Raw genomic sequence first — 24,893 nt, 5'->3', positions numbered from 1 at the left:
AAAACCCAACTATCTGCGGTAAGAAATGATAGGTTTCGTAGAACTTTTTTTAACCCAAAGAGGCAATTTGCTCAGAAGGGCTATTAATTTCGTTTTGACATTTTATGTTAATTCACTATAAACGGCGAATCACTTTTTAAACTTTTGCCACCAAATATTAGAGCCCTGTATTATATTTAAAGAAATTAAATAACGAAAAATCTGCATAAATGTATGTATGCTCTCGCATTGTGATAAAACAAAGGTACCTAGAGCCATCAAATTTTGAATAACGTACGTCTCCACCCGAATATAGGCATCTGGAAGCCCAAACTTGGAATTTGTTTTATTATCTATTTGGTATTATATAAGGCATTTATGAGTTTTTGATCAACAAACTCAACGATTTCAAAGCGAACAGTGGCAATACTGTACGGAAAAGAATTTTTTTTTTTTTATCTCCAGCACGTGAGACTGTGTATCGGAAATTATGAAGACATGCTCTTTTATATATTTTGTGATATTGCTGCAGAATTGAATTTTATAGTTTAAGTTCGAAGAACACGATATTTAATAAATAAAGGTTGTAGAGATATTAGGTTGTTTCGAAGCAGGAGAGGTGAAAAATGAGCAATGCCCTAGCCGGGACTCGAACCACGGACCTCTCGAATTCGCGTCGAGCGTGCTGACCACTACACCAGGAAGGCATGCTCAGAAGGTGGGAGAAATACCTTATATACTTCCCCTTTTAAAGGGCGACTGAGGTTTTAGGAGACCCAATCGAGAATTCCTGCTGGTGAAGAATCATGTTTAACCACCTTTTTAGTTCGGGCGTCACTGTAGAGATATTATTATTATTATTATTATTTTTAAAGAAGGATAGATGAAAAATGGGCAATGCCCTCGCCGAGACTCGAACCACTCGGACCTCTTGACCAATACACGACGAAGGCATGATCAAATAGCGGGAGAAATACCTTATAAGGTAGCACACAAAACCTTAAAAAACACCCCTTTTGGGCGTAATATATAATCTGAAAGCCTTCAGATTAAAAAAAAAAAAAAAAAATTAATTTTAATTTAGCTTAAAACTTAATCTATTTTACAATTTTTGTTTTTCCTACAGATCAGTAATCAGCTTTTTTTATAGAAACGAACAAACTAACAGAGCATCGCTCCCAATGTATTATTATGATGTTCTATCTGAAACTTATTTTAACATCTTTAAACGTATCTTTCCTAAATGCTGTAACATATCATTTCTTCCAACATTTCTTCTGAAGAAGTAAATTACGCTATAAACCCAATGGTGCATTAAAATTTGATTCCTATTTTTGGCATTAAAGGTCTGTATTACTTACATTAAATGCTAATGAAATGCTCTAAAATGAAAGTAAATATACTTTCATTTTAGAGTAATTTTAAAATATATAGCATTAAGATTCGATTGCTATTTTTATGGTATGAAAGGTCTCTCTAATTTACACGAAAGGCTATTTACTTTCTTTTTAGAATAATTCTAAAATGTTTATCTCCAACAGAGAAAATTTGAGACATAATTGTGAAAAATGGAAGAGGGTGCTTTTAATCGAACCCCTGCCACAGCGCTTAGTCTCAGCACTCGAATGAAAATAGCTCTTTTTTTGAATCACCAAAGAGAACTTTTAAGCCATGAAAAGGTACCAGGAGATTACAGAGGGCTTGCTGAGCTCATGCAGTTTCCATACATTGAAATTCAAAATTTCGGTATATACGAAGAACCGACAATGAAATTATTGGAAACTTGGGGAAAACGACAAGGAACCACATTTGGTAAACTAATGGAACTACTTCAAGAGCTACAAAGATATGATCTCTTAGCAGAAGTTGTACCTTTATTGGGTGAGTAAAATATTTATTTTGCAAAATGTTCCACTAGAATTTGGAAACGCATTAGAATTATAAGATAAACCTAAATATATATATATGTTTCTACGTCTTAAAACTCAACTAATTTAGTGTCCATGTGGACATTTTAATGGACCAGAACGAACATCAAATGCACATACGGCACACAAAATACAAAATCTAGGATATTAATAAAACATTGCTGACGTCTTATCTAACTTAGAATTCTAATTCTTGTTGACAACTCTAAGATGATATTCCTAATAACTCTAAATATAATCAAACTATATATTAGTCTGAAATTTATCGGTCAGCCGATTATTTAATTTTTGTCATTTCCTGCATAAATTAAAGACTTAAATTAAACTAGATTCTCAATTTATAAACGAACTATTAATATTTCCAGTACATATCGTGTAAAAGTAATTTTAGATTTGAAAAAATAATGTAGTTTTAATCACTTCCGGGTATTTAGCTTCGGTACTATTCCGTTTTGAAGACCGTAAAAAAATTGCAGGGAAAATGTATCCGCAAAAGCGCCAAATTTAGCGTACGCGCTGATTTCAAATTGCGTAATTTTATATAGTTCTATATTTCTTAAGACGCCATTGAAATATTAGTTTAATTTTTAAATCCTTTTTTGATCTTAAATTCTTTTTTATCGACCTATTTTCACTTAAAAAGTTAAAAAAAAAAAAATAAAAAAAAAATTGACAAAAATCCAATTGTTTTTACTCTTGTAAAAAGCGGCAAGCAAATAAGTGGGCGATTCTGCATTTTACCGGGAATTTTTTCAAAGAAAAGGCATCATTCATTATAGAAAAGTATGTTTGAACAACCAACGAGATGAAACTATGCTTTAGCGATAACTCAGTACAGAAATAGCGATGCAGGCATCCATTCAGTTACGAATAGGAATTTTTATATAAATTATAATAATGATCTAAAATAGTTATTTACTCTTATGCTTCCATTCAGTCATGTTTAGCCTTTTTATATAAATTATAATAATAAAAAGTATTATATGATATTAACCTTTCATCTAAATTAAAATATCAATCTTAAATAGTTATTTACTATTATACTTCCTTTCTTGCGTTAGGGTTGCCGCGATTATTTTGGCAGCACTGGCATCAACAATAGTTTGGCGATTTTTTACGGCCCTCAAAATCGAATAGTACCAAACAATCTTTGAGTAAAATTTCAGAGACTCTAAGCATCATAGCAAATGTTCCCTGATATGCTAGAGATATTTGCACGAAGATTTTAAACTGTTATGTACAAAACTGGTAAATTCTATTTTGATATCATTATAGCTCATGTTACTATGAAATTGTTAATTGGCATTTTAAAAAACTGTGCTCAGTTTTTCCTAATTCTGTTGTAGAGTACAGGTGGGTGAACTTCCATTTGAAACTGGAGTATCAGGAAACTACACAAGAAAAGGGTTAAAATACCCTTTATTAAATCTTTTTAAAATTTACAATGCGTCAACTCAACGCTAACAAACTTCGCCTCTGCTTGGCGGTAACTGAAAATCACGTAATTAAACTAAAATTTGAAGATATTAACAAACGACAGACCTATAATAAACGATAGACCTATTAACAAACGATAGATCGATGTTCCCCCCCCCCCCAAAAAAAGTCGGTAATACAGATAAAACGCGGCGCTACTCTAAATTATATTTCAGCTGAAATCTTCTTATCTGCATCACTGTGCATTATCACAGGTCTCAGCGAAGTCCCATAACTTAAACCCCCTTCGAAGCTAGTGGTAGCAGATAAATGCAATTGAGCTACTTGAACCAACAATAAGCAATCCTACCTACGGCAGAGACGGCGGCTAGAGCCTAACTCTCTCTCCTACCGAAACTCGGCTCTTAACTACTTCCTTCCAAGTAGAAAATTTGCAATCGTTCACGGGCGCTACAACATTTACCTATTCTGGCACTGACAATTAGGGAAATGAAGGCTTTTAGGAAAGTTTAAAATAAAACTTTAAATTAGTAGTTAAAACAAATATAAATCCCTACACTGTATATAAATTTCCTACTGTATTTTTACAAAGCATCAGAACATCCGAAAAACAGTTTAATTTCACACAGCTATAAGTTTGTTTCGGAGCAGGAAACATTAAAAATCAGCAAACCCGGATTCCAACTGTGGAGTTCCCGACTGCCAGCCGGATGCTCTTCCAATTACACCACGAAGGCACTCTGCAAGAAGGAAGAAAATACTTTACAATTTTGCCCCTCCCCCCAATTTTTTTTTTTAATTTAACAAAGCTAACTACATATTCTTACATTTTAAGAAAGTTCAACAATCATACGCCCCAGAACATTGGTTAAAATCTTAAAAGTTTAATAACTGTTAGCGAAAAGACATTCTTATCTTTATTAGGAGAATTGCAATGCATAATAATTCCTCAGTAATGCTGATAGAATAAATGAAAAATAGAAGTGACATTGATACACATGCTCAAGAAAATATTCAAAAGAATGTGATGAGAAATATTATAAGCGTGATATGGGTTATATGAGTAACATGCACGCTTGCTGACTTTTCTTAATAAGTTATGTAAAAATACTGTTTCCAAAAGAAGATGATTTCCTTTTAGCATGCTGCATATATATTCTGTCTAAGCTATACTGGTGCTTGGCTGTGAAGTTTGCAATCAAATTGGTTATTGCCTGAAGACTGAGTTATTCGATCGGTTTTGTATCGCTTATATACTTTCTGTACACTCGCAGCGTCCTTAAGGATTAATGGAGTTCGCCTATCATGAATGATCTCCTTTCAATGTTTAAGAAGAGCATTTCTGTTTTTCCTTACGTGCAAACATTGAATTACAGGAAACATTTATTGAAGAAATTATTAAGCATCTGAGAGACAGAATGACGCTTTTAATCAGTATTTTCCAAATGAATAGCGGGTTAAATATTAGAATGATCTGTGGATTAAAATCCATTTGTTGCCAATTCACAACCTTATACCATATTAGTAACAGAATACGAAAAATTTAAATTAATGCCGTTAGACGATTTCTGATGCAGTTTAAAAGCTAAATATCCTCAAATGTCATAAAAGGCCATGTAGGCGATTTTAACATTGACAACTACGTGTATGTGCGAAACAGAGTTCTTTTCTTATGTGTCGAGAAAACCTAAATACAGCAACAGACTTGATGCCGAACCTGACATGAAAATGTACTTTCATTCATGAAACATAATGTTAAGTACATCTGAAATAATATAAAGCAGAACACCTTATCTGATTAAAATTTAAATTTCCTGTTTGAGGACGTTAAGTTATATTAAGAACTTTTGAGTTAATTTTGAAATTACTTTTAAAATTAAATAAATGTTATTTGAAATAATTGTTATTTTTTTGAATGTTGCATCCATTTACGGAATGCTGCATTAAAACCAAGCTACCGAAAAAAACTAAGGTTCAGCCATAAAATTCGACATTACAGTTCCACTTATCAAAAACATTAAGAAACGCTGCTCTCTTACTTAAAAATAAAGCTTGTAATCAAAAGTAGGGCACAAAATTTCAGATTCTTAGTATAAATTTTAAACGCTAAAGTTTATCTTCGTTATATTACATTATTGCGAAAATAATTTGCATTAGAAAGTTTTGTTGATCGTCTACTGGTAATATTCTGCAGTTCGATGACATTTGTTTGACTCAATCCACTCTCTTATCCCGTTATCGAGCGTGTAGTGTTGTATATGCAGTTGCTGTAAAGTGAATATTAAATATTTTATCTACACAAACTTATAGAGCACTATATAAATAAACATTAAAGTCCAAAAGGCTTATCAATTCTTTTTTGTTCTACTTTTGAGAGCTTTAACTTCTAATGGTATGACTGAATCAAAAGCGAAATTAAATGGTATATTAGAAAGGAGATGAGATCAACTGACTTTCTTGAGTACTTTCTTTCCAATGCATTTCTCAAAAGGAAGGTATAATTTTAAGTATATAAATCAAATAAAATTCTTTATTTACAGAAGAAGATGCCGCAGCATATCAGAGACGGATACTTATGCAGAGGAATGGGCAGCATCTTATTCAAGATCCAGAAGGTAAAAAGGGTTTATTTTTAATGTTTGCTGTTATATGTATATCTTTATCATAAAATAATGAATAATACAGAAATTACGAACTTAATTTCTGACGAATTGTTTGTTTACTTCGCTTTAAACCCATTTAACAAACTCAGTGTTGAGAATTTCGTACACTTCATCTCACAATTGTTGCAATTTATGCATTAGGAAATCTGGATCAGACATTCTCATTGAAAAAGTTCAAGTAAAATAGCAACTGCCAGTTTCTTTCCTTCTTTTCGAATGGAAAGATTTAAATATTTTCCAAATAATGATAGATTTGTAATAAGCTCATACATTTTAAACCGAAAAGGCATCAATTTATCATATCTTTCAGGTGTATGAGATTATGTCTAGTTGTAAAAAAATGCGGCTTCTAGATACACCACATGTTAACCACACATAAAAAGATTTTAGTTTAGGATTGCCCCTTTCTACTAAGGAAGATCTTCATGAATTTTTGAAGACGCAGAAAACAGTAAAATCTATAGTTTTAATCATCCATAATGTTGTACGTAATAATAAATTTGAGATGCTAAACTCACACAAAATTCAATCTGCCTCACGCAATCTGCAATGTGGCGACCCCACAGAGCAAGGGCAGACAAGACAGCACCAGTACGTCCCTGCCGAGCTTTACTCTGTCCTGAGAGCCCTCAGGTCTTGTGTGAAGTCTGTTTTTATGCCCCCGTGGTTGAGACTGCCTAAGTACAGATCCTAACCAGTACTTCCCAGGCGTTCGCTTGAGTCATCTTTCTTTTTTTATATGTAGAGATGATAAGTTGGAGAAAATGGAAGTTCGCGAACAAATTTTTTTATCAAAAGGGGTTGCGCTTAGGTAACTTTAGTCACTGAATTAGAACTAACTACAAAGCCAGATGGCTCAAAGGTTGATTTTGCTGTATAAAAATAGTCAATAATAGTTGCTAGCTTATGAAACTTCGATATATTTAACGAAAATTCAGTTATTATTAAAAATATGAGGATATAAACTTGAGATACCAAACTTTTATCAAGTTTATATCCTCATATTTGTAATAAATTGTTCCATTTGTGATATAGAGTCAAATTCTTGGAACTCTTAAGATTAATTACTTAAGATTAATTATTATTGCTCCGAAACAACATAATTCGAAAACGGGGGGGGGGGAAGAAAACGATGTTAATTCTGTGATACAAAGACTCTAACAATTCAGTTTATATCTAAATTGTGATTCTCGAGACTCTTTGCGAAATGTATGAATTTTTAAGAAGTTTGTACTAGCTGTTGTAACTGAATGATGGGAATGTCTATAAAGACTATTGCGAATAGAAACCTCGTCACACTCATAAAGGAAAAGCGCAATCTTAGACTCACCTGTTTTAACCATGTCCCCCCCCCCCGAAAAAAAAAAGTCCGTAATACAGATAAAACGCGGCGCTACTCTAAATTATATTTGAGCTGAAATCTTCTTATCTGCATCACTGTGCATTATCAGTCACACTATCGGGGATTGTTACAAACGGATGCAATTAAATATTATGTATGCTATCCAGAAGTTTATCTTCGTTTTCCCTGTTTGCTTCCGAGATGTGCGCATTGACACTTCCCATATTCCTTCTAAAGTATGCTATAATTATTCTATAATTATGCAGATTTTAGGTGAAATCCTTGTGTACAAGATCGTGCATTATTTAATAAATATTTCCTTAAATTATGCCTTCGACATTAAGGCTTTATATTCCGCTTATCATGTTGTAAGGATCCTAAGTTTTACTAACGTTTATTTTATTTTAAATCTTTACTATCACTTCTTATTTTCTACTTCCGGCCAGAATTAAAAGCTTTAACTTATTTATGCAAATTTGTCTTGCTAACGCCAAGTACTTAAGTTGTGGCTTTTTGCCAAGCAAAAGAGAGGAAGGAGTTATTAGAAGCAGGCCGCTGGCCATAGTAGTTTTACTCGTTTGCTGGTTGCCTTCAAGGCCAGAGGTTTAATCCTCTTGATAATTTTAAACGTATCGTAGTTTTAGCAGCTCTCTGTACTACATACAGATTTTTGTTAAATAACGGCCAATCTTGAAGTTAGGCACTTGTATATTAATCCAAAGTTAGTTTTAGTTAGAGTTTTTAGTTAGTATTTTTATATTCTTACGTTCAGACCACAAATGGTTGGTCTCTGTATTCTGAAGTTCCGGAAATCGCTGTAAAGATAGAAAAATAAAGGGTTTCGTATACCCTTCCTGTGTGTATTGTCTACTTCACAATTTATTGAATATAGCTTTAGTAAGCTCCCTGTTCCGAGTCAGGACAGTTCATGTTTCCAAAGCAAGTAAAGAGGAACACAAGTCCTGATAATGTAAGGTTTAGGACCATTGAGTTCTTCAACATAACTTTTTACTGATTATAAAGGGCTGTTGGAAATAAATATCAAAAGTGAAGAGTACAAATGAAAATAGGTCATAGGGAAAGTGCAAATGAAAATAGATCATTACACTGATCAGCATCTGAAGGTACTGAATACAATGTCAGTATCTGACCAGAGGTTCAAAGAAAACACTGTTCAGTATCTGCCTTTCGCCTTTTCCCATAAATCTCATGATAGAAGTTTTAGAATATAGATTTTAAGTATCAGTATCACATATAAAACTGTTACAAACATCCATGCCTTACGATTAAAACGCAAGATCATGGACGTTGGACTGCAACGACAGCATATAATAGATTTGTGTGGCTATCACGAAAACGAAAGTTTGCTGTTCTGAGTTGGCTATGTAAATATTGTGCATTGAAATAACAATATGGTAGCAGTCATAAGCATAATAATAATAATCTTAATTCATATTCATATTAATATAATGATGAATTAGAAATTACTTAAAGTGTCAGTAGGCGTTGATTGAAATGCACATTTTCTAATTATCAAACATTTTCTATTCGAGCCCATGATTTTATATTGTATCTTACATCAATGTTACTTTTTAATGCTAAAAGTCTGTTGAATAATTAAATTTTTTATTTAAGCTTTTTTATGGACACGATACCTAATTTTAAGTAAAAAATATTCCTGTTATGAGAAATGTAATACCATACTTGATGTCCGAGACGAATACGAGTTCCAAACACCAAGAACTGTCTCTGTGATAATAAAATTAAAGGATAAAGTACTTTAATATTCATCCACTCCGGTTTGAAACTGCATCAACAGATTACTTCCACTACAACTGTATTTTGCATAATTACACTGGTGTCAAAACCTAACAGAATATGCATATTTTGGCGATTACGAAGGGTAAAAATTATGCTTCTAAATAAAAAAGGCAAATCTTTAGATTGGAATACACATGCGCGTGGGTGAAATGTTTTGGAAAACAGTTATTAAAAGCAAACTTTTGGGCTTCATTCGCTCTCACTTCTCGGCTACTTTTAGGGGAAGGGGTTCACTATTTGATGAAATTCAAAAGCAGGCAGCTCAAATGAATAACCAGCAACATTTAAATTATGGAATGAGGTAAAGAATCATAGGGACATAGGAAGCAGTGTAGTCTAAACTGCAAATTTCTAGGCACCATTAGGCTTTTATCTGAGCAAGAAACATGAAACATCAACAATGCACTCGCTGGGACTCGAGATCCGAACCTTCTGAAGTTGGATTTGCTTCCAATTATAGCACATATAAGCACAGTGAGGAGCGAGAAAAGTCTCTACGTTTTCTTTCATTCAAAAAGCGACTGCAGAGGAGGGGACCTGTCCCCCAAATCTCGGGGTGACGAATTATCCTCCATCATATTTTAGTTGGGCGCAAATATAAAGATTAATGGAATTTTTCTGGAGCAGGAAGCAGGATGAAATGCCCAGCCCTTATCGAAATTCAGACTTCAGACCTTCCAGGCTAGCTGAAAGCACTTCCAAGTATGCCACGAAGGCAAGCGGTGGGGAGGGAAAAAATTCCTTACAACTTGAATATAATCCCCAACATCCTGGCCTGGGTAACTTATGAAGGCAGTTTACGGATGCTAAATCGATATAGAGAAAGCCTGAGCAAAGGCCAGCCACAGATGAAGAACAATATTTATCTATTTCAGCAAGGCGAAAGAGGAGTGTCAAAGCATTTAGTTTGCTCCTGACCTTTATGTAGGCCCAAGAAGCTGAGTTTCACAGGTTATTTCTTCCAGAAAGGGACACGTCTTTGTGCAGGAAGACCTGCTGCTGAAAATTCCTTAATCTGAAAAACACGTTGCTTCAGAAGTGAGATCGACTGTTATAGATATTCATAAACTGCCTCTCGATTTTTTTTTTTTGATCTTCTTGCGCTGATCAGCCTTACGCATGATCATGCATGCGTACCACAACTGTTGTATGGTACATTGTTTTGTATTGCACGAATATACTTACTATCCGAACCAAATTTCATTTCTAATATGTCTATTAGTTTTGAAGATAATCGATTAAAGTGTGAAAATTCTGTTAATTTTGAACAATAGTACAGAACTACGATTTGCTTCGAATCAGCACAATTTGGTAGTTTAGTTTAGAACAGAAACTTTCTTTCATGTTTTCTTTTCTTTCAACTTTCTTTCAAAAAAACATGTTGAGAGGATTCATTACATTATTTTAAATTTTTAGGAACGTTTAAAAAAATCACTTTTATTTTGAAAGATAAGTAACGCATAATGTTATATAGTATTTATACTTATTCATGAACTATACGGAAGAATGTGATATTTATAATGCTAACTAAATCCATTCATTTTGGTATGTGTTCAGAGTAAAGCCAAGTTTTAGCAGCATACAACCATTTGTTCGGTATGAGAGGTTATTTGAATACTTTAAATAATATGAAACTTCCGACACAATTTCTATTTATATTTTTTAGTCACATCTGGAGACTCATTGAACAGCTCTCCTTATCTGACAGTAGATGATTTCTTATCAGGAGGTAAGATTTATTTTTTGTTTTTCCCTTTTATAGTTAGTATATTATAATTACCAGAATTTAATGTGTTTACATATGTATGTGAGACTGTAAATATGGCTGGCAAGAATGCGAAAATTGCTAGTAATAACACTATAAAATTTCTTGAATAGGTGACTGTTTATGCCACTTCACAAAGTCCTCTGCCGAGAATGCTTAATTTTTGTTCAATCTTACTTATTTTTTAACAAGTGCGGGAGCTTTATATATTTTCTTAGTGTTAATTTCGTTATTCAGATTATTTTTTAGATAGAATTCACTTATTAGTGGACATACTGATCACTGCCCTGTGAGTCTTTTTCTTATTTTTGACAATACATTGTGGGATTTTTCTTTCGGTACTTGCAATGTCTTATTCTACTCTCCTGTTTCACAGAAATTTTTTTAGCTAAGATTTAAAGAAAGAGCGCGACTAAGGGATTTCCAGATGCTTCCTACATTGATGAGGATAGTATCTTTTGCTAATTTCGTGTATACGAGCCAGTTTCCCTTAGAAAGTCCTCCACGAAGGCATCTCTCCTTTAAGGCAGATAGCCCTCGAGTGCTTTGCCGTAATCTAATAAAACCAAACCAAACCAAACTTTAGCTAATTTGTTGGCATTTCCACGTTTGCTGATTTTTTTCAACTGTTGTACAGGGAGTGACTTAAATTTTATAAGTGAGAAAGAAGACCATTTCTTCTATTGCTAGTTCAACATGAGGGAGATAGGACAGGAAGAAACAAAAATTTTGCCAATGGTTTTATAGGTATAGTCCCAACCGCCTTAAAGCTCCATTCCAATTTTGATGGAGAACATAAGAGAAATTATCTGAGAGTCTGTCATGCCTGTTCTTTTACTATAACGTAACGAAGGGACAGGTTCGAATTCCGGAGAAAGCGTGTACGTTATAAATGTATAGCGTCTTCGAGGCATGGATGCACACTTTATGGCGAGTTAGAGAGTCCTCTCGTGTGGTTTGCTGGTAGGTGAAGAAGGTGGGAGACCCTTGGAAGGCAACCGAGGTTCTCTCTCTCAAAACTATAATCGAATTGGGCAAATTCGTACTTTCACCTATTTCACCTATTCGTACTTTCACCTATATTTCACCTTGCCAACGACAGGTGACAGCAGGGCCGGATACCCTGACGGCTTTTAAAGACTAATCGGATATAGTCCGGGACCCGCTCCATCTAGAGCATAAAATGTTGACAACATAAAATACCTAGCGTTGCGTTACCTACACGACAGGTAGACATTGCATGGCGACATAACATAACTCAGCATAGACATGACATGGCATTGCATTTCGATACGTGACATAGTATAGATTATAGTCATTGCATAGCGACACAACATATTTACAACATTAAATACACAACGTAATGTAACTTACACGACAGGTGGCCATAGTATAGCGACATAACATAGTTATGCATAGATAAGACATAGCATAGTATTGCAACATAGCATAGCATGGCATATGGACATAGCAGAGCGACATAACATATTGAGGTTACATATTTACAACATACAATTCGCAGTGTGTCATGACCTATACGACAGGTGGACATTGCATGGTGACATATCATAGCGTAGCGTAGACATAACATGACACATAATTTGCAACATGATATGACATAGCATAGCATAAGGATTACATATTTGCAACATTAAATATGCTACGTAACTTAACTACATGAAAGGTGGACATAGCGTAGCGACATACCATAGCATCTAATAGACATAATATACATAGTATTGCGACATAACATATTGACATCACAGATTTACAACATAAAATACATAGCGTCATATAACCTACATGCCATACAGAACATAGCCTTGCATATGAACATAGCATGAAGGCATATATATTGACAAAACATTTTTATAACAAACAAGAAAAAATAAATAAATAAACAGCATAACATAACTTGAACAGCAGGTAAGCATAGCATAGCGTCATATTATATATATCATATTATATACAGCAAAATATTCATGCATATGAACATAGCATGAAGGCATATATATTGACAAAACATTTTTATAACAAACAAGAAAAAATAAATAAATAAACAGCATAACATAACTTGAACAGCAGGTAAGCATAGCATAGCGTAGACAAAAGCGATTGAACATAGCATAGCATATAGTCATAGCATAGCGATATAACATAGCACAGTATATGCATAACTTTGCATAGCATAGCCACATGACATAGCATAGCACATGGACATAGCTTGGCAACTTAACATCATGACATAACGTATTTACAACAGCAAAAATATACAGCGTTACATAACCTACACAAATTTGCATATTATTATTAAACACTTTGCCATATGGCATTCTCTGCATGACGTACACTACGAATTCATTTCAAATCATAACGTACTGATGTACAGTATTAACAACTTTACATGGCCTACACAACATTGCATACAAAAACATGACATTTTGTGAATTAGCACAAAAAGACAAAAAACAGGACGTCAAGCAGTATATATGGAGCGTTACCAGGCATGTAAATATAGACTGACTAAGCGAATATTTAGCTACACATAACTTAGCTCACTACTTGGAGCTTCTTAGACATTATTCTGCTTGACACAACTCTTGTCCAACCGCTTCGAGTTTATCCATTATACATTTTATTTTCATTGTAAATGTTGGTTGCTTTATTAGAAAGGACCTCAGAAGCACCGAAACTAATGTGCCATTTCTGTGTTAAAGGGCATTCCACAAGATAATGATCGGGCAACCCTTCATTGCCGCAGACACAGATATTGGTGATAGATATGCCTCTGCCAGATAATTATTCTCTTAAAATATAAGATTTAATCCAAAAGATTCTCAGGTATAGATGTATTCTTGATATTTGATATCGGAACTATTTAACTGCAAACAAACTTACAGCAGTTGTTCTAATATATCACATAAAAGGTGTCTGTTCGCGGCATACATTTAATATTGAAATAGCAGTTTGGAGATTTAGATATATTAAATGAATCCTTACAAGATATATAAATCACTTGTACAAAATTCTATGACGACATTGACAAAATTTTTGTTTCTTCCTGTCCTATCTCCCTCATGTTAAACTAGCAATAGAGGAAATGGTCTTCTTTCTCACTTATAAAATCCAAGTCACTCCCTGTACAACAATTGAACAAAATCAGCAAACATGGAAATGCCAACAAATTAGCTAAAGTTTGGTTTGGTTTGGTTTTATTAGATTACGGCAAAGCACTCAAGGGCTATCTGCCTTAAGGGAGGCATGGCTTCGGGGAGGACTTTCTAAGGGAAACTGGCTCGTATACACGAAATTAGCTAAAGATACTATCCTCATCAAAGTAGGAAGCATCTGGAAATCCCTTAGTCGCGCTCTTTCTTTAAATCTTAGCTAAAAGAAATTTCTGTGAAACAGGAGAGAAGAATAAGACATTGCAAGTACCGAAAGAAAAATCCCACAATGTATTGTCAAAAATAAGAAAAAGACTCACAGGGCAGTGATCAGTATGTCCACTAATAAGTGAATTCTATCTAAAAAATAATCCGAATAACGAAATTAACACTAAGAAATTATATAAAGCTCCCGCACTTGTTAAAGAATAAGTAAGATTGCACAAAAATTAAAAATTCTCGGCAGAGGACTTTGCGAAGTGGCATAAACAGTCACCTATTCAAGAAATTTTATAGTGTTATTATTAGCAATTTAATGACTATGTATCAGATAATTCTTTAAATCAATGACTGATGACTGTTTAATGACTTTATTTTCAAAAGTATTTTGAATATCTGAAATTTAATTTCTCGTTCTTGTAATACCATACCTGTTCCAATACATTTTCCCGTTTTTATCAAAAGAAAGATAGCTGAACACTTTGTTAGTCCGTGACTAATAAATATATAAATAGCAAATTTTAACTTAGAACTAGGTTTATAAAGCAAACTTTAAATCTCTTTAGGATAACAAATTGTTTCGAATAGTTCCATATGACTTTTAAAAGTTAATCTTTTTTATTATTATTATTTTATTTTATTAACTGCATATCTCTCCAAAATCGTTCATAACAACGTCATAGGTTTTGTACACGTGATTTATATATCTTGTGAGGATTCATTTAATATATCTAACAGTTAATTTTTGTTTTAAAGCAACGTTCCTTTGATTCTAGTTTCCAAACCACGCTCTCTTTGTCAGAATGTTAATAAGCTAGCCCGCGTGTATTCAAATGAGGCAGAAATTAGTAGTATTTAAGGGAAGGATTTGAAGTTGATTTTAGTGCATGTTATGCCTGCTTGAAGGACATGTTGCTACCTTGAATTACTAGTAATGAGATTTCTCCGATGTTCAGTGCTTCTATAGCCATTAAGCTTGCTTAAGCCGACTTTTACGAGTGAGAGCCTTCCTGCGGGTTAAATTGTCTTGTGAGTCGTTAGGCTAAACTTACTATATTTAACTTTAAGTTCATCATTACCTGTTTGAGTTGAGCCAGAAGTTTTGGCTTTTATGTACGTTCTAGTGAGGCCGTCTGCGTTCTTATATTGAGTTAATAAAGGGTTCTTTACACCCTTCTTTGGACTCTGCCGTACTTAAAACCCGAAGATAATTTCTCACTCAGTCTTATAGATATTGTTAGTTTATGTTACCAAAGACTAGGAGACACTAGACCGAGTTTAAAACAAAATGTGATCCTTCTTCTAAACCAGGGGTAGCCAACCTTTTTGGGATAATTGCCACAATCTGAAAAAAAATTAAGCTTGTCACTTTCAACTTTTCCAACATACTAAAAATATAAAAAGGTGAAAAAATGTTATTTATAGGCTGATTATGGGATTTTTATGCAAATAGCACACTTTTGTCATGTAAGTCTTAATAGTGGAAATTTAAAAAGTAATATAATGAATAAAAATTGTACAAACTTAGGTTTTATTGTTGATAAACATTTTTAAACGTTCAGTCAGTTAGGTTACGTATAAAATAAAAATGAACAACTTGAAACATTAAATATTGAATTATTATTAAACCGTCAGTACTTAATTAATGTGGCTTTTGAATTTTTAGTTTTTTTTTTTAACAAGTTATCTATATTAGGATTAATACCTGAAGATTCTAACAAAAATAGGTACTTTAGGTGCGTCCGTTAACCTTGAACTCTATTTTTATTTTATTATATCCATAATAGAAAGCAGTTGCCCACAACACATTTGTTCATACGTTGATCCAAACCTACAACAATATCCGACAGTCAAATCGTATAAATTCGGAAAATTGCTTCTTAGTACAAATTTTCAAAATTCAATAAAATTTGGACACTTGCAGTTGAAATAAGTTAAGCGTATTTGAGTTTCAGTGTTGTAGGGTGTTGTAGGACAATAATTCCTGTTTATATTTCAGGTGGATAACAATTAACGTTTTGCAGAGAAACTGAAAAAGGATTAGTTAAAAGATCAGCAATTTTTCATCAACTTGAAAATCATCAAATCTAGCACTGAATGAATCCTGCAAAACGGATATTAAATTTTTAAATCTGTCATAGTTTGGAGCATTATTGACTTTAATAGTTAGCTTTTGCCTAATGTGAAATGTGTTAATCTTTTTTCTCCAAAATCGAGACAAAACAAGCAAACGTTTGTTTACAGAAGAAGATATATCACCAACCAGGATAGAAAAAATACAATATCTTCCTTGTAAAATCATGAATTTAAATTAGTTAACTGAAATTTAATATCGATAAAAAAAAGCTAAATCCGATAGTCAGTCTTCATTCTTGAGTAGCAAGCATTCACTGAGCAGTTCATTGTTTTCTTCCAGATATTTTAAAACGCATTCCCTCAAATTCCAAAATCCCGAGAGTGGACTTCCTTTGGAAATCTAACGTACACTACAGTAAAGGAGTAAGCCGCTATCTTTTTCTTTTTCTTCCGGGAAAAAAACTGAAGAAATCATCATCGTTTCAAAGCTCGATTTCGTATTTTGTTGATACAGCGCGCTGTGGGGTTAACAACAGAAGGCAGGCTACGTTCTTGGCACAAAGAACTTGATGGAGAATGCAATGACGCATGAGAACTTTCGTTCCCAAATAATTTTCAAAAGCGTGTAACAAAACCTTTTATTCTGCCAACCATGCAAATTCATCTGTGCGAACAATATCTAATTTTGTCCAATCTACTTTGTTAACTTCAATTACATTTTTAATTTCTTTGAAAATGTCCTCCCCTGTAGTTAAAACTAGTTGGCCCAAATAAAGACGTTCTTCCAAAATATCAAAATTATTGTTCGTGTAATGCACAAATATGCTTAGTGAGCATTGGCTGTGATATCACAGCTTTCATCCAGCGTTAATGAAAAATATTTGCAATATTGTAGTGCAGGAAGAATCTGTATGCCAACATTCTGACCCATGTCATCTATACAGTGCGTAACGGTATTTCTAGACAAAACTATTTTAAATCAGCCATATTTTTGACGTTTATATCACCGAAGTTTTGGGCAAATATTAAAACGCTATTTTACATTAGCTCCTCTATGGCAGAATAGGGTTCTTTCTTTTGCACGCATAACAAAGAAAATTCGTAAGAAGCCTTCACCATAGTTTCCATTTTGTCATTTCTCTCCAGGTGTGTATTTGCGTATTTAGTTATGGCAAAGCTCACTAAAGCTATCTGCCTAAGGGGAGGGATGCCTTCGTGGAGGATTTTTTAAGAGAAACTGGCTCGCATACACGTTACACATGGGAAAAACCACGAAAACACCCATGCAGCCAGCCCGTTCGCGGGATTCGAACCTCGGACCGAACTACCACTGTTCAGCGACTTTACCGCTCGGCCGCTGGTGGGCCCATTTCTCTTCAGGAACAAGGATTGTTAGCGGGCTAACGATTTCTTTTATTTTTATTGATAAATCTTTCACAAGTGTTATTTGAACGGATATTTTCTGTTGAAATCATTATACAGTTGTTGGAAATGTCTGTCCAGATTTAATTTTGAATATTGCAATATCTTCTTTTCGATGTCGAAGTTTACTCATAAACATAGTGAAACAAATTTTTTAAAATAAAGATAATTAAATAAGCATTTTTAAAATAACGATTTTTAAATAACCAGGCTAACGTCTAAAAACAGTTCAGAAAAAAGGCTTAACGTCTTGCTCTTTAAGCTGCATTCAGACGACAGTATAGAGGGCATAAGTGGTTTAAGCCGAGCTTCGTTGCCAGGCAACCGGTCTGTGATACGTCACAAAATCTGGTTTATGGCTCTTGGCATAAAGTTTGTAGTTTTCAACTTTATGCCAAGCGTCGACCAATGAGAGCGAACGCGCGACACCTGAATGGGAAACGAGAGCGAGAAAACTGTAGATGCATCCATGCATGCGCAAAATTAGCTTCTCTAAGTGGGTGAGGCTTAGACCCTGTGTCGCAGGTGTGAACGGAATTCTGGAATTTTATTCCTTGTGACTATGCCTCTGTGACATTTACGTCGCCGTCTGAACGTAACCTTAGTTTAAAATCAACGGAGCCAGACAGCTAGAGTGTAATAGTCGCTCTTGCTCGAGAACGGACAACCGTGTCAAGATGCAACGATGTCAAGACAACTGAAACCATTGGGCTCGTCCCATGACCTCCCTGTCTTACCGTATCGTTGTACTGGTGTCAAGCAGTGCAGATTTCCAGCATTGTTATTTTCAGTAGGGTATAGGTAGACTTTTTATGGATTTTGACAAAGTTTCTGAAGACATTATTATTTTTTCACATTTTTTAATATTTCAATAAGTTTTCGTCTGCTATTATTAAAACTAAACCATGCCATACTGTGGCACGCGTGCCGTGGGTTGGCCATCCAGGTTCTAAACAAATACTTGGGGATGGTTAATGAGTGAACAACAGACTTCAGCTGTTGACCACCTGGTTTGATCTCTCACTTCTACCTATATCTATTTTCCCATGTCCTTGACCAGTTTCATTACGATCCATTACTTTTTTTAGGCGAGAGGGCTTATTTTTGCCACTGAATGTATGTAAAAAATATTAAAATACATAATCGCAAAATTTATTTTCACTTTCACAGAATTTTTAATAAAACATAATTTGTTTCACTAATTTTGAATTTCATTTACTTTTAGAGCCTACCTTGTATCATGCATTTATGCTACATTCTGATGCACCAGAAGATGTCACTTTTGCCATCGAGCTCACTAGAAAATTAGAAAGTGAAGGTATGAAGATCTTTTTACGAAAAAGGAATTCACTCGGAGGCGTTGATGAATACGAAACAAACGCCCGTCTGCTCAGAGAAAGGTACTTTAGTAATATGAGAAATTTTTAAATGGAGACAAATTAATATAAAATTATACAAAGGTGATTACAGTTACTAAATATAGATAAATACGAACTTTTACTCAAATATTATTTTATTTCATACTCGCGCATTTTTAAATTATGTACACATTCCGTTACTTGCTTCTCTTTCTTTTTTACATATGTATTCCGGTCAAAGCCGAAAGTTCAGACGATCTGTCCAAAACCTAAATATACAACAATTTAACAGTTACTTTGGTCTTCGGTCGGTTGTTCATAATTTTGTTTATCCAGAAACTGATATTGTTGTAACTTATCTCACTTCTCTTACCTAATGAGACCAAGTGCACGAATTTTATCGTGGCAAGAAGCGCAAATTGCGTCTGTCGTTAAAATGGGCTTTGACAACCTTATAGGTGACAGTACAACATTGCCCATCTCCGCCTTAAATTTAATGTACGCCTCAGGAGTACAGGTCTGAGGGTCTCCGATCCTTCTTTTTCTACCTCCAAGCCACTCGAGAAGACTGTCGGCGCGCCGTGTATTTTGAGTGCCCCATGCCACACAGACACTATATATTTACAAACATCCAAAACCTTCTCCAGGATTTGAACCTGAACCCAACGACCGATACAGTATACAAGAATTCTAACCACTATATCGATCAAGCGGCATAGAAAATCATTATCTGATCGGATAAAAGTTGTGATTACTATTTAAATGTTCAACTTTTATAAGCTGTATCCTTATCGCTAGTATCATCTTTAGTATATAAAAATTTATGTTGTTTTTGGTTACTACACCCAAGAAAAAAAAAAAAAAAAAAAAGAAAGAAAGAAGAGAAAAGCAGTGAAATAAATTAAAACTTAATTATTAAGGAAATAAATGAAGAGGAATGTGTTTCTCAAAAGTGTAAAAATTTCTTCCCTTAAAGCAAATAAATAAATATTAAGTGGTCTTAACTGATGCAAACACTAGCCAAAAGATGGCGCTGATAAGTAAAACTGTTTTAATTTTTGTCAATGTTTTTAGCGTAGATAAGATGTGTGGTATATCATCAAAAAGTTGTTCTTCATTACATTGTGCCAGTAAAGATTTTAATGTCCAAAATATCTTCAGTTACTGTGCAAGGGTCTAGTCAGATCAAAAGCCAAATAAAAACTTCTATTTTATTGAATTGATTGCCGATTGGAACCTTTGTTTTACTACGTGGTAACTTCCTGAAATTTTTGGAGCACTCCATTATTCTACGTTACTTTTACTTACCACGTACTATGGCATTTGTCTTACTTAGGTTATCATGCAATATGTCTAGATCAGTGCTCCGCAACTTTTTCTCACCTGCGAAGCACAAAAAATCTTTCTGGAATTTCGTGGCACACCAAAGAGTTCCGAGTTATCAAGGAAGTGCCGAAAATATTCAAATGCTGACACACTTACAATCACACACACAACCACACAACAGTGAAATATATAAAAACATTTAAAATAGACATTATTAAGGAAAAAAATTGTCATTGTGTATTAAATACATGATAAAAAATTGCAAAATGTCAAATACATGTATTTGATTGCGGCACACCTATATCCTACTCATGGCAAACCAGTGTGCCGCGGCACACCGGTTGCGGAGCACTGGTCTAGATCTCAAATTTCAACCCGGCGAATTCTCGTACAGGCGTGAAGATGAATGCAACGGTGAAAGGGTGTAAAAAGCTCTTATTATTTACCACCAACTCTTTAAGAGAAAGGCACGAACTTTATGTTTACAAAAGCACCGACTACTTGCGGTGAGAACTTAAAAATAATCTAACAATAAATTCAAAAGGTAAGACGTAGTATTAGATGACACAATTTAATTTAATCTAACAAGCTAACTCAGCAACCTACACCGGCGGTAGTATTTAGACTAAAAATAAACGGCCAGAATGCGTAACCGCTACTAAGATTAACAGCTGGAGAACAAAATAACAAAAGTGCGCTTCTCTAGCTAAATCACGCTCTATGTAACTTTTTCGTTTCACCCGTTTAAACACTCTCTTCACCTACTTAATTTGCATCCTCGCGAGGAAATGCAACAGGGAAATAAGACAATTCAGAAAAGATACCAAAATTAAAATAACTGGTTAATGAACTAATGGGAATCCTGCAGTACTTATTTTCCGCATATTTGAACGGAAGTTGACTCTGCAACAAGCTTCACAATGGTGTCTATCAATTTACGCCGTTAAAGACCACCGGTCAGTGTTTAACAGTGTGAACTGACAGACACCGTTAGCAGTCACCGGTTCAACCTCTCCAATACTCGTGTACTATGGTTTAATATAATTCCTAAAATCTTTTTGAATTTGCTGCAATGCTGCACGCGGGTGACCCTATAAGGTATTTCTCCCACTTTCCTAGCGACCTTCGTGGTGTAGTGGTTCTGCACGCTGGGCCGGTATTCCAGAGGTCCGTGGTTCGATTCCCGGCAAAGGAGGTTGCTAATTTTTCATCTCTCTGGCTTCCAAAAAAATCCTAATGTCTCTACAGTGGCGCCCGAACTAAAAGGGCTGTGGATGATGATTCTCCACACCCACGATTTGGCGACTAGGTCCCCTAAAACACTAGTCGCCCTTTAAAAAGGGGAGTATATAAGGTATTTCTCCCACTTTCCTAGCGACCTTCGTGGTGTAGTGGTTCTGCACGCTGGGCCGGTATTCCAGAGGTCCGTGGTTCGATTCCCGGCAAAGGAGGTTGCTAATTTTTCATCTCTCTGGCTTCCAAAAAATCCTAATGTCTCTACAACCCAATGATCAACCGTCAGTACCCATAAGTTACCGGTGATCAATCCCGTCTGTAACCGGTGACTTTGACGGACACTGGTCCTCTTCGGTTTAATTTTCTTCTAAAAACCCATCTAAATTTATTGTACCTTTCTACACCAAGGAAATATCGGTCGACTTCTAGTACTAATCAACAAGTATATCACTGGTGAAGATTAACCTTGATAGACACCAAAGTACTCTAGTTTAATTTTAATTTTACTAGCTATTTAAATTCACCACACTGCCACGCCATAGTAACAATCAGCCTATAGTTACAGCGACTAGCAACTGAATTGTTTACAATTACTGTCTTTCAACCTACAGATCATTGTGTGTAAGACGATACAATAGATTTAGATAGATTTTTAGATTAAAATTAAATTTAAAGACACAATTGCTTGTCAAAATTTTTGGTCCGCGGTTAGTCAAAGCAGTAGGCTTGGTTAAGTTAATTGCTTAAAACAAAGCACCTCGAGGGCTATCTGCCTATAGCGAGAAAGAAGGAAAAACACGAAAACCAAACTTGCAGCCAGCCCACTCACCGGGATTCAACCGCAGGTCGAACCATCAGTGTTTAGCAATTTTACCTCTAGGTCGCTGGTAGTCTTAGGCAAAGCAGTAAATCTAAATAGATTTTAATTTAAATTAACCTAAGCACTGGTGCCTCGTTGGTCACCGTCATCTGGTTTCTTCGAAATTTAGGGTCATTTCCAAGTTTACAGTCAATTAATAGTTCATCGGTAGGGCAGCGCAATCAATTTCCATAAGCTTTTAATACGAAATACAACAGAAGGATGCCAATAACGTCAAACCCTATGACATACTTATTGATCACGTTTGACTTTTGTGTATTATATAAATCAGCTGTGTGGAACAATGCAATAAATTGACTGAAGGTTTTGTATGCAGCTGCTTTAAGTAATTTTATACTTCGATAAACACGCACTCTTATCTTTTTGTTATTCTTTACATTTATTATTACATTTATTTTATATTATTTTATCGCTGCGCAGATAAATTATCACATAGATATTTAATTATGTGTTAACGATTAAACAAGAACATGAATATTGTGAAAAGTCTTTAAAATCGGAATAAAGACAATTTCTAACTTTACTCAGTTTCCCTTGGCCAAATCTGGAAGTGGTGGACTAAAATTCGAAGTAAAGATAAATTGTTGTATATCTGAACTTTGGCCATGCATATACAGAGTGTCCCAAATAAAAGCATGAATGAGACGAATGGAAAAGGATGGTGATTCGGTTTGTATTGATACTGTTAGGCACACCATTTTGCTTTATGTTTGGTTGAAATTTTATTTTGTCAATTATAAAGTAGTATCACAGTAGTTAAAGACTTTATTTATGCAACTTCGGGTCATTGAAGAAGATCAGTACATTAAAACGGTGATACCAATGGAGCAAAGAATTTTTGTTGTCGAGTAATATGAAGAATGTCTCTATTAAAATGAGTCAAGAAGAATTTCAAGCTAAATTTCGTATTACTACCCCAACCAAGGCTAATATATACAAATTTGTTAAAAAGTAACATGATTCTATCACAAAAAGAACTGAATTTTGTCTACTGGTAGCAAGAAATCAGTTTCAATAACCTCCTGTACTAAGTCTTCATTACACATGCCACAATGGAGTATATTACATGTAAGACAATATTACAGATACACCAATAAAAGCAATGTTGTACTGAAATTAAGTCTGGGTATAATTTTATTTAGACACTCTGTTCGTTTGGATTATTAATTGAGTAATGCTTTAATATATTTTTTAATTTTTTCGGTAATAAATTTAAATACATTTTTATCTTCAGTTTCAGTAAGATTTCCCGAGACATTTGGTAAAGAAAAGGAAATGGCCATAGTTAATACTTCATTTCTCTATAATTAACTTTACGAATACTTCTGCATTAATTTTTTATAAAGTATTTAATACACTAATACACTAATAATTTGCATAGGCTGGACAATCGGTTTCACAAATATTTCAGGCTGTTTAAAAGCGGGGTAATCGAGGAATTACGTACATACAAAAATTAAATAAATAAATAAAGAGGAAAAAAACGCTCCAAAACGTTTTCTCTGCTTCTTAATAAATAAAACGTTATTAATAAACTCAGATTGGGAAAAGTTAGAAAAAGTGTGCGTTTTTTGTAATTCATTATTCTTCAAAAATTCTAATATCGACTGTGTACATATTTTTCTTCTTTGGCCTTTTCTCTTCATAGATTTCGTTGTAGCAACGAATCGCACTGTTTGTCTTTCAGGGAATTGTAAGGTTGCGTTCAAAATTGGGATATATGACAAGGTTCGAAGCATTCCACAATTTTTTTACAATTATTCATCTATTATTTCTCACGATGGTTCTTCAACACAGTCATCATTGTCTCAGTTATCCTCCTGTTATGTCCGTTGTTGACTATATTAATAACTCTTTCATTATCTAGTTAATTCGTATTCGATCTGATGCATTCAATTACGTTGGTGGAATCATCTTAAAGATACCAAGCTGCTACACAGTTTCCGCTGTGTCCCCAACAGTAGCCGAGAGTTTTAAACTCATGAATACTGACAGTTCAACTTGAGTTCAAACATAGGCAAACGAGCTGGATACATGTTTGGTTTTCCTCTTTTTTTCGCATGTGTGAAGGGCCGGTTTTCTTTAGAAAGTCCTCCACGAGGGCATCTTTTTTCCTTATGCAGATAGCCGCCGCGTGTTTTGTCATATTCAAATAATCTAATCTAACCAGTTTCCACTATGCTATCACTGAATTCAGCAAAATGAGTTTTAAACCCAACGAAATCATTTGCACAATATGGTATGGTATATTTTCATACTGCTTGTCACATTGCT

At 34.4% G+C, this 24,893-nt stretch overlaps 1 protein-coding gene across 1 annotated transcript in view; it reads left to right on the top strand.

Annotated features, from left to right (window-relative positions):
* Positions 1-24,893, top strand: part of LOC118182029 (myeloid differentiation primary response protein MyD88-like) — a 53,197-nt gene that overhangs the window by 11,562 nt on the left and 16,742 nt on the right. Inside the window, exons 2-5 of the mRNA XM_035351335.2 lie at positions 1,521-1,860; positions 5,885-5,959; positions 10,837-10,899; positions 19,045-19,219. Of these exons, the coding sequence (XP_035207226.1) occupies positions 1,548-1,860; positions 5,885-5,959; positions 10,837-10,899; positions 19,045-19,219 (626 nt within the window). The 5' untranslated portion in view covers positions 1,521-1,547. The remainder of the gene's footprint in view (positions 1-1,520; positions 1,861-5,884; positions 5,960-10,836; positions 10,900-19,044; positions 19,220-24,893) is intronic.

This window comes from Stegodyphus dumicola, chromosome 1 (assembly GCF_044657685.1).
Source record: "Stegodyphus dumicola isolate Sdum_Otavi_A_Nest chromosome 1, ASM4465768v1".
Classification (NCBI taxonomy): Eukaryota; Metazoa; Arthropoda; class Arachnida; order Araneae; family Eresidae; genus Stegodyphus; species Stegodyphus dumicola.
This window is presented reverse-complemented; position numbering and strand designations above follow the sequence as displayed.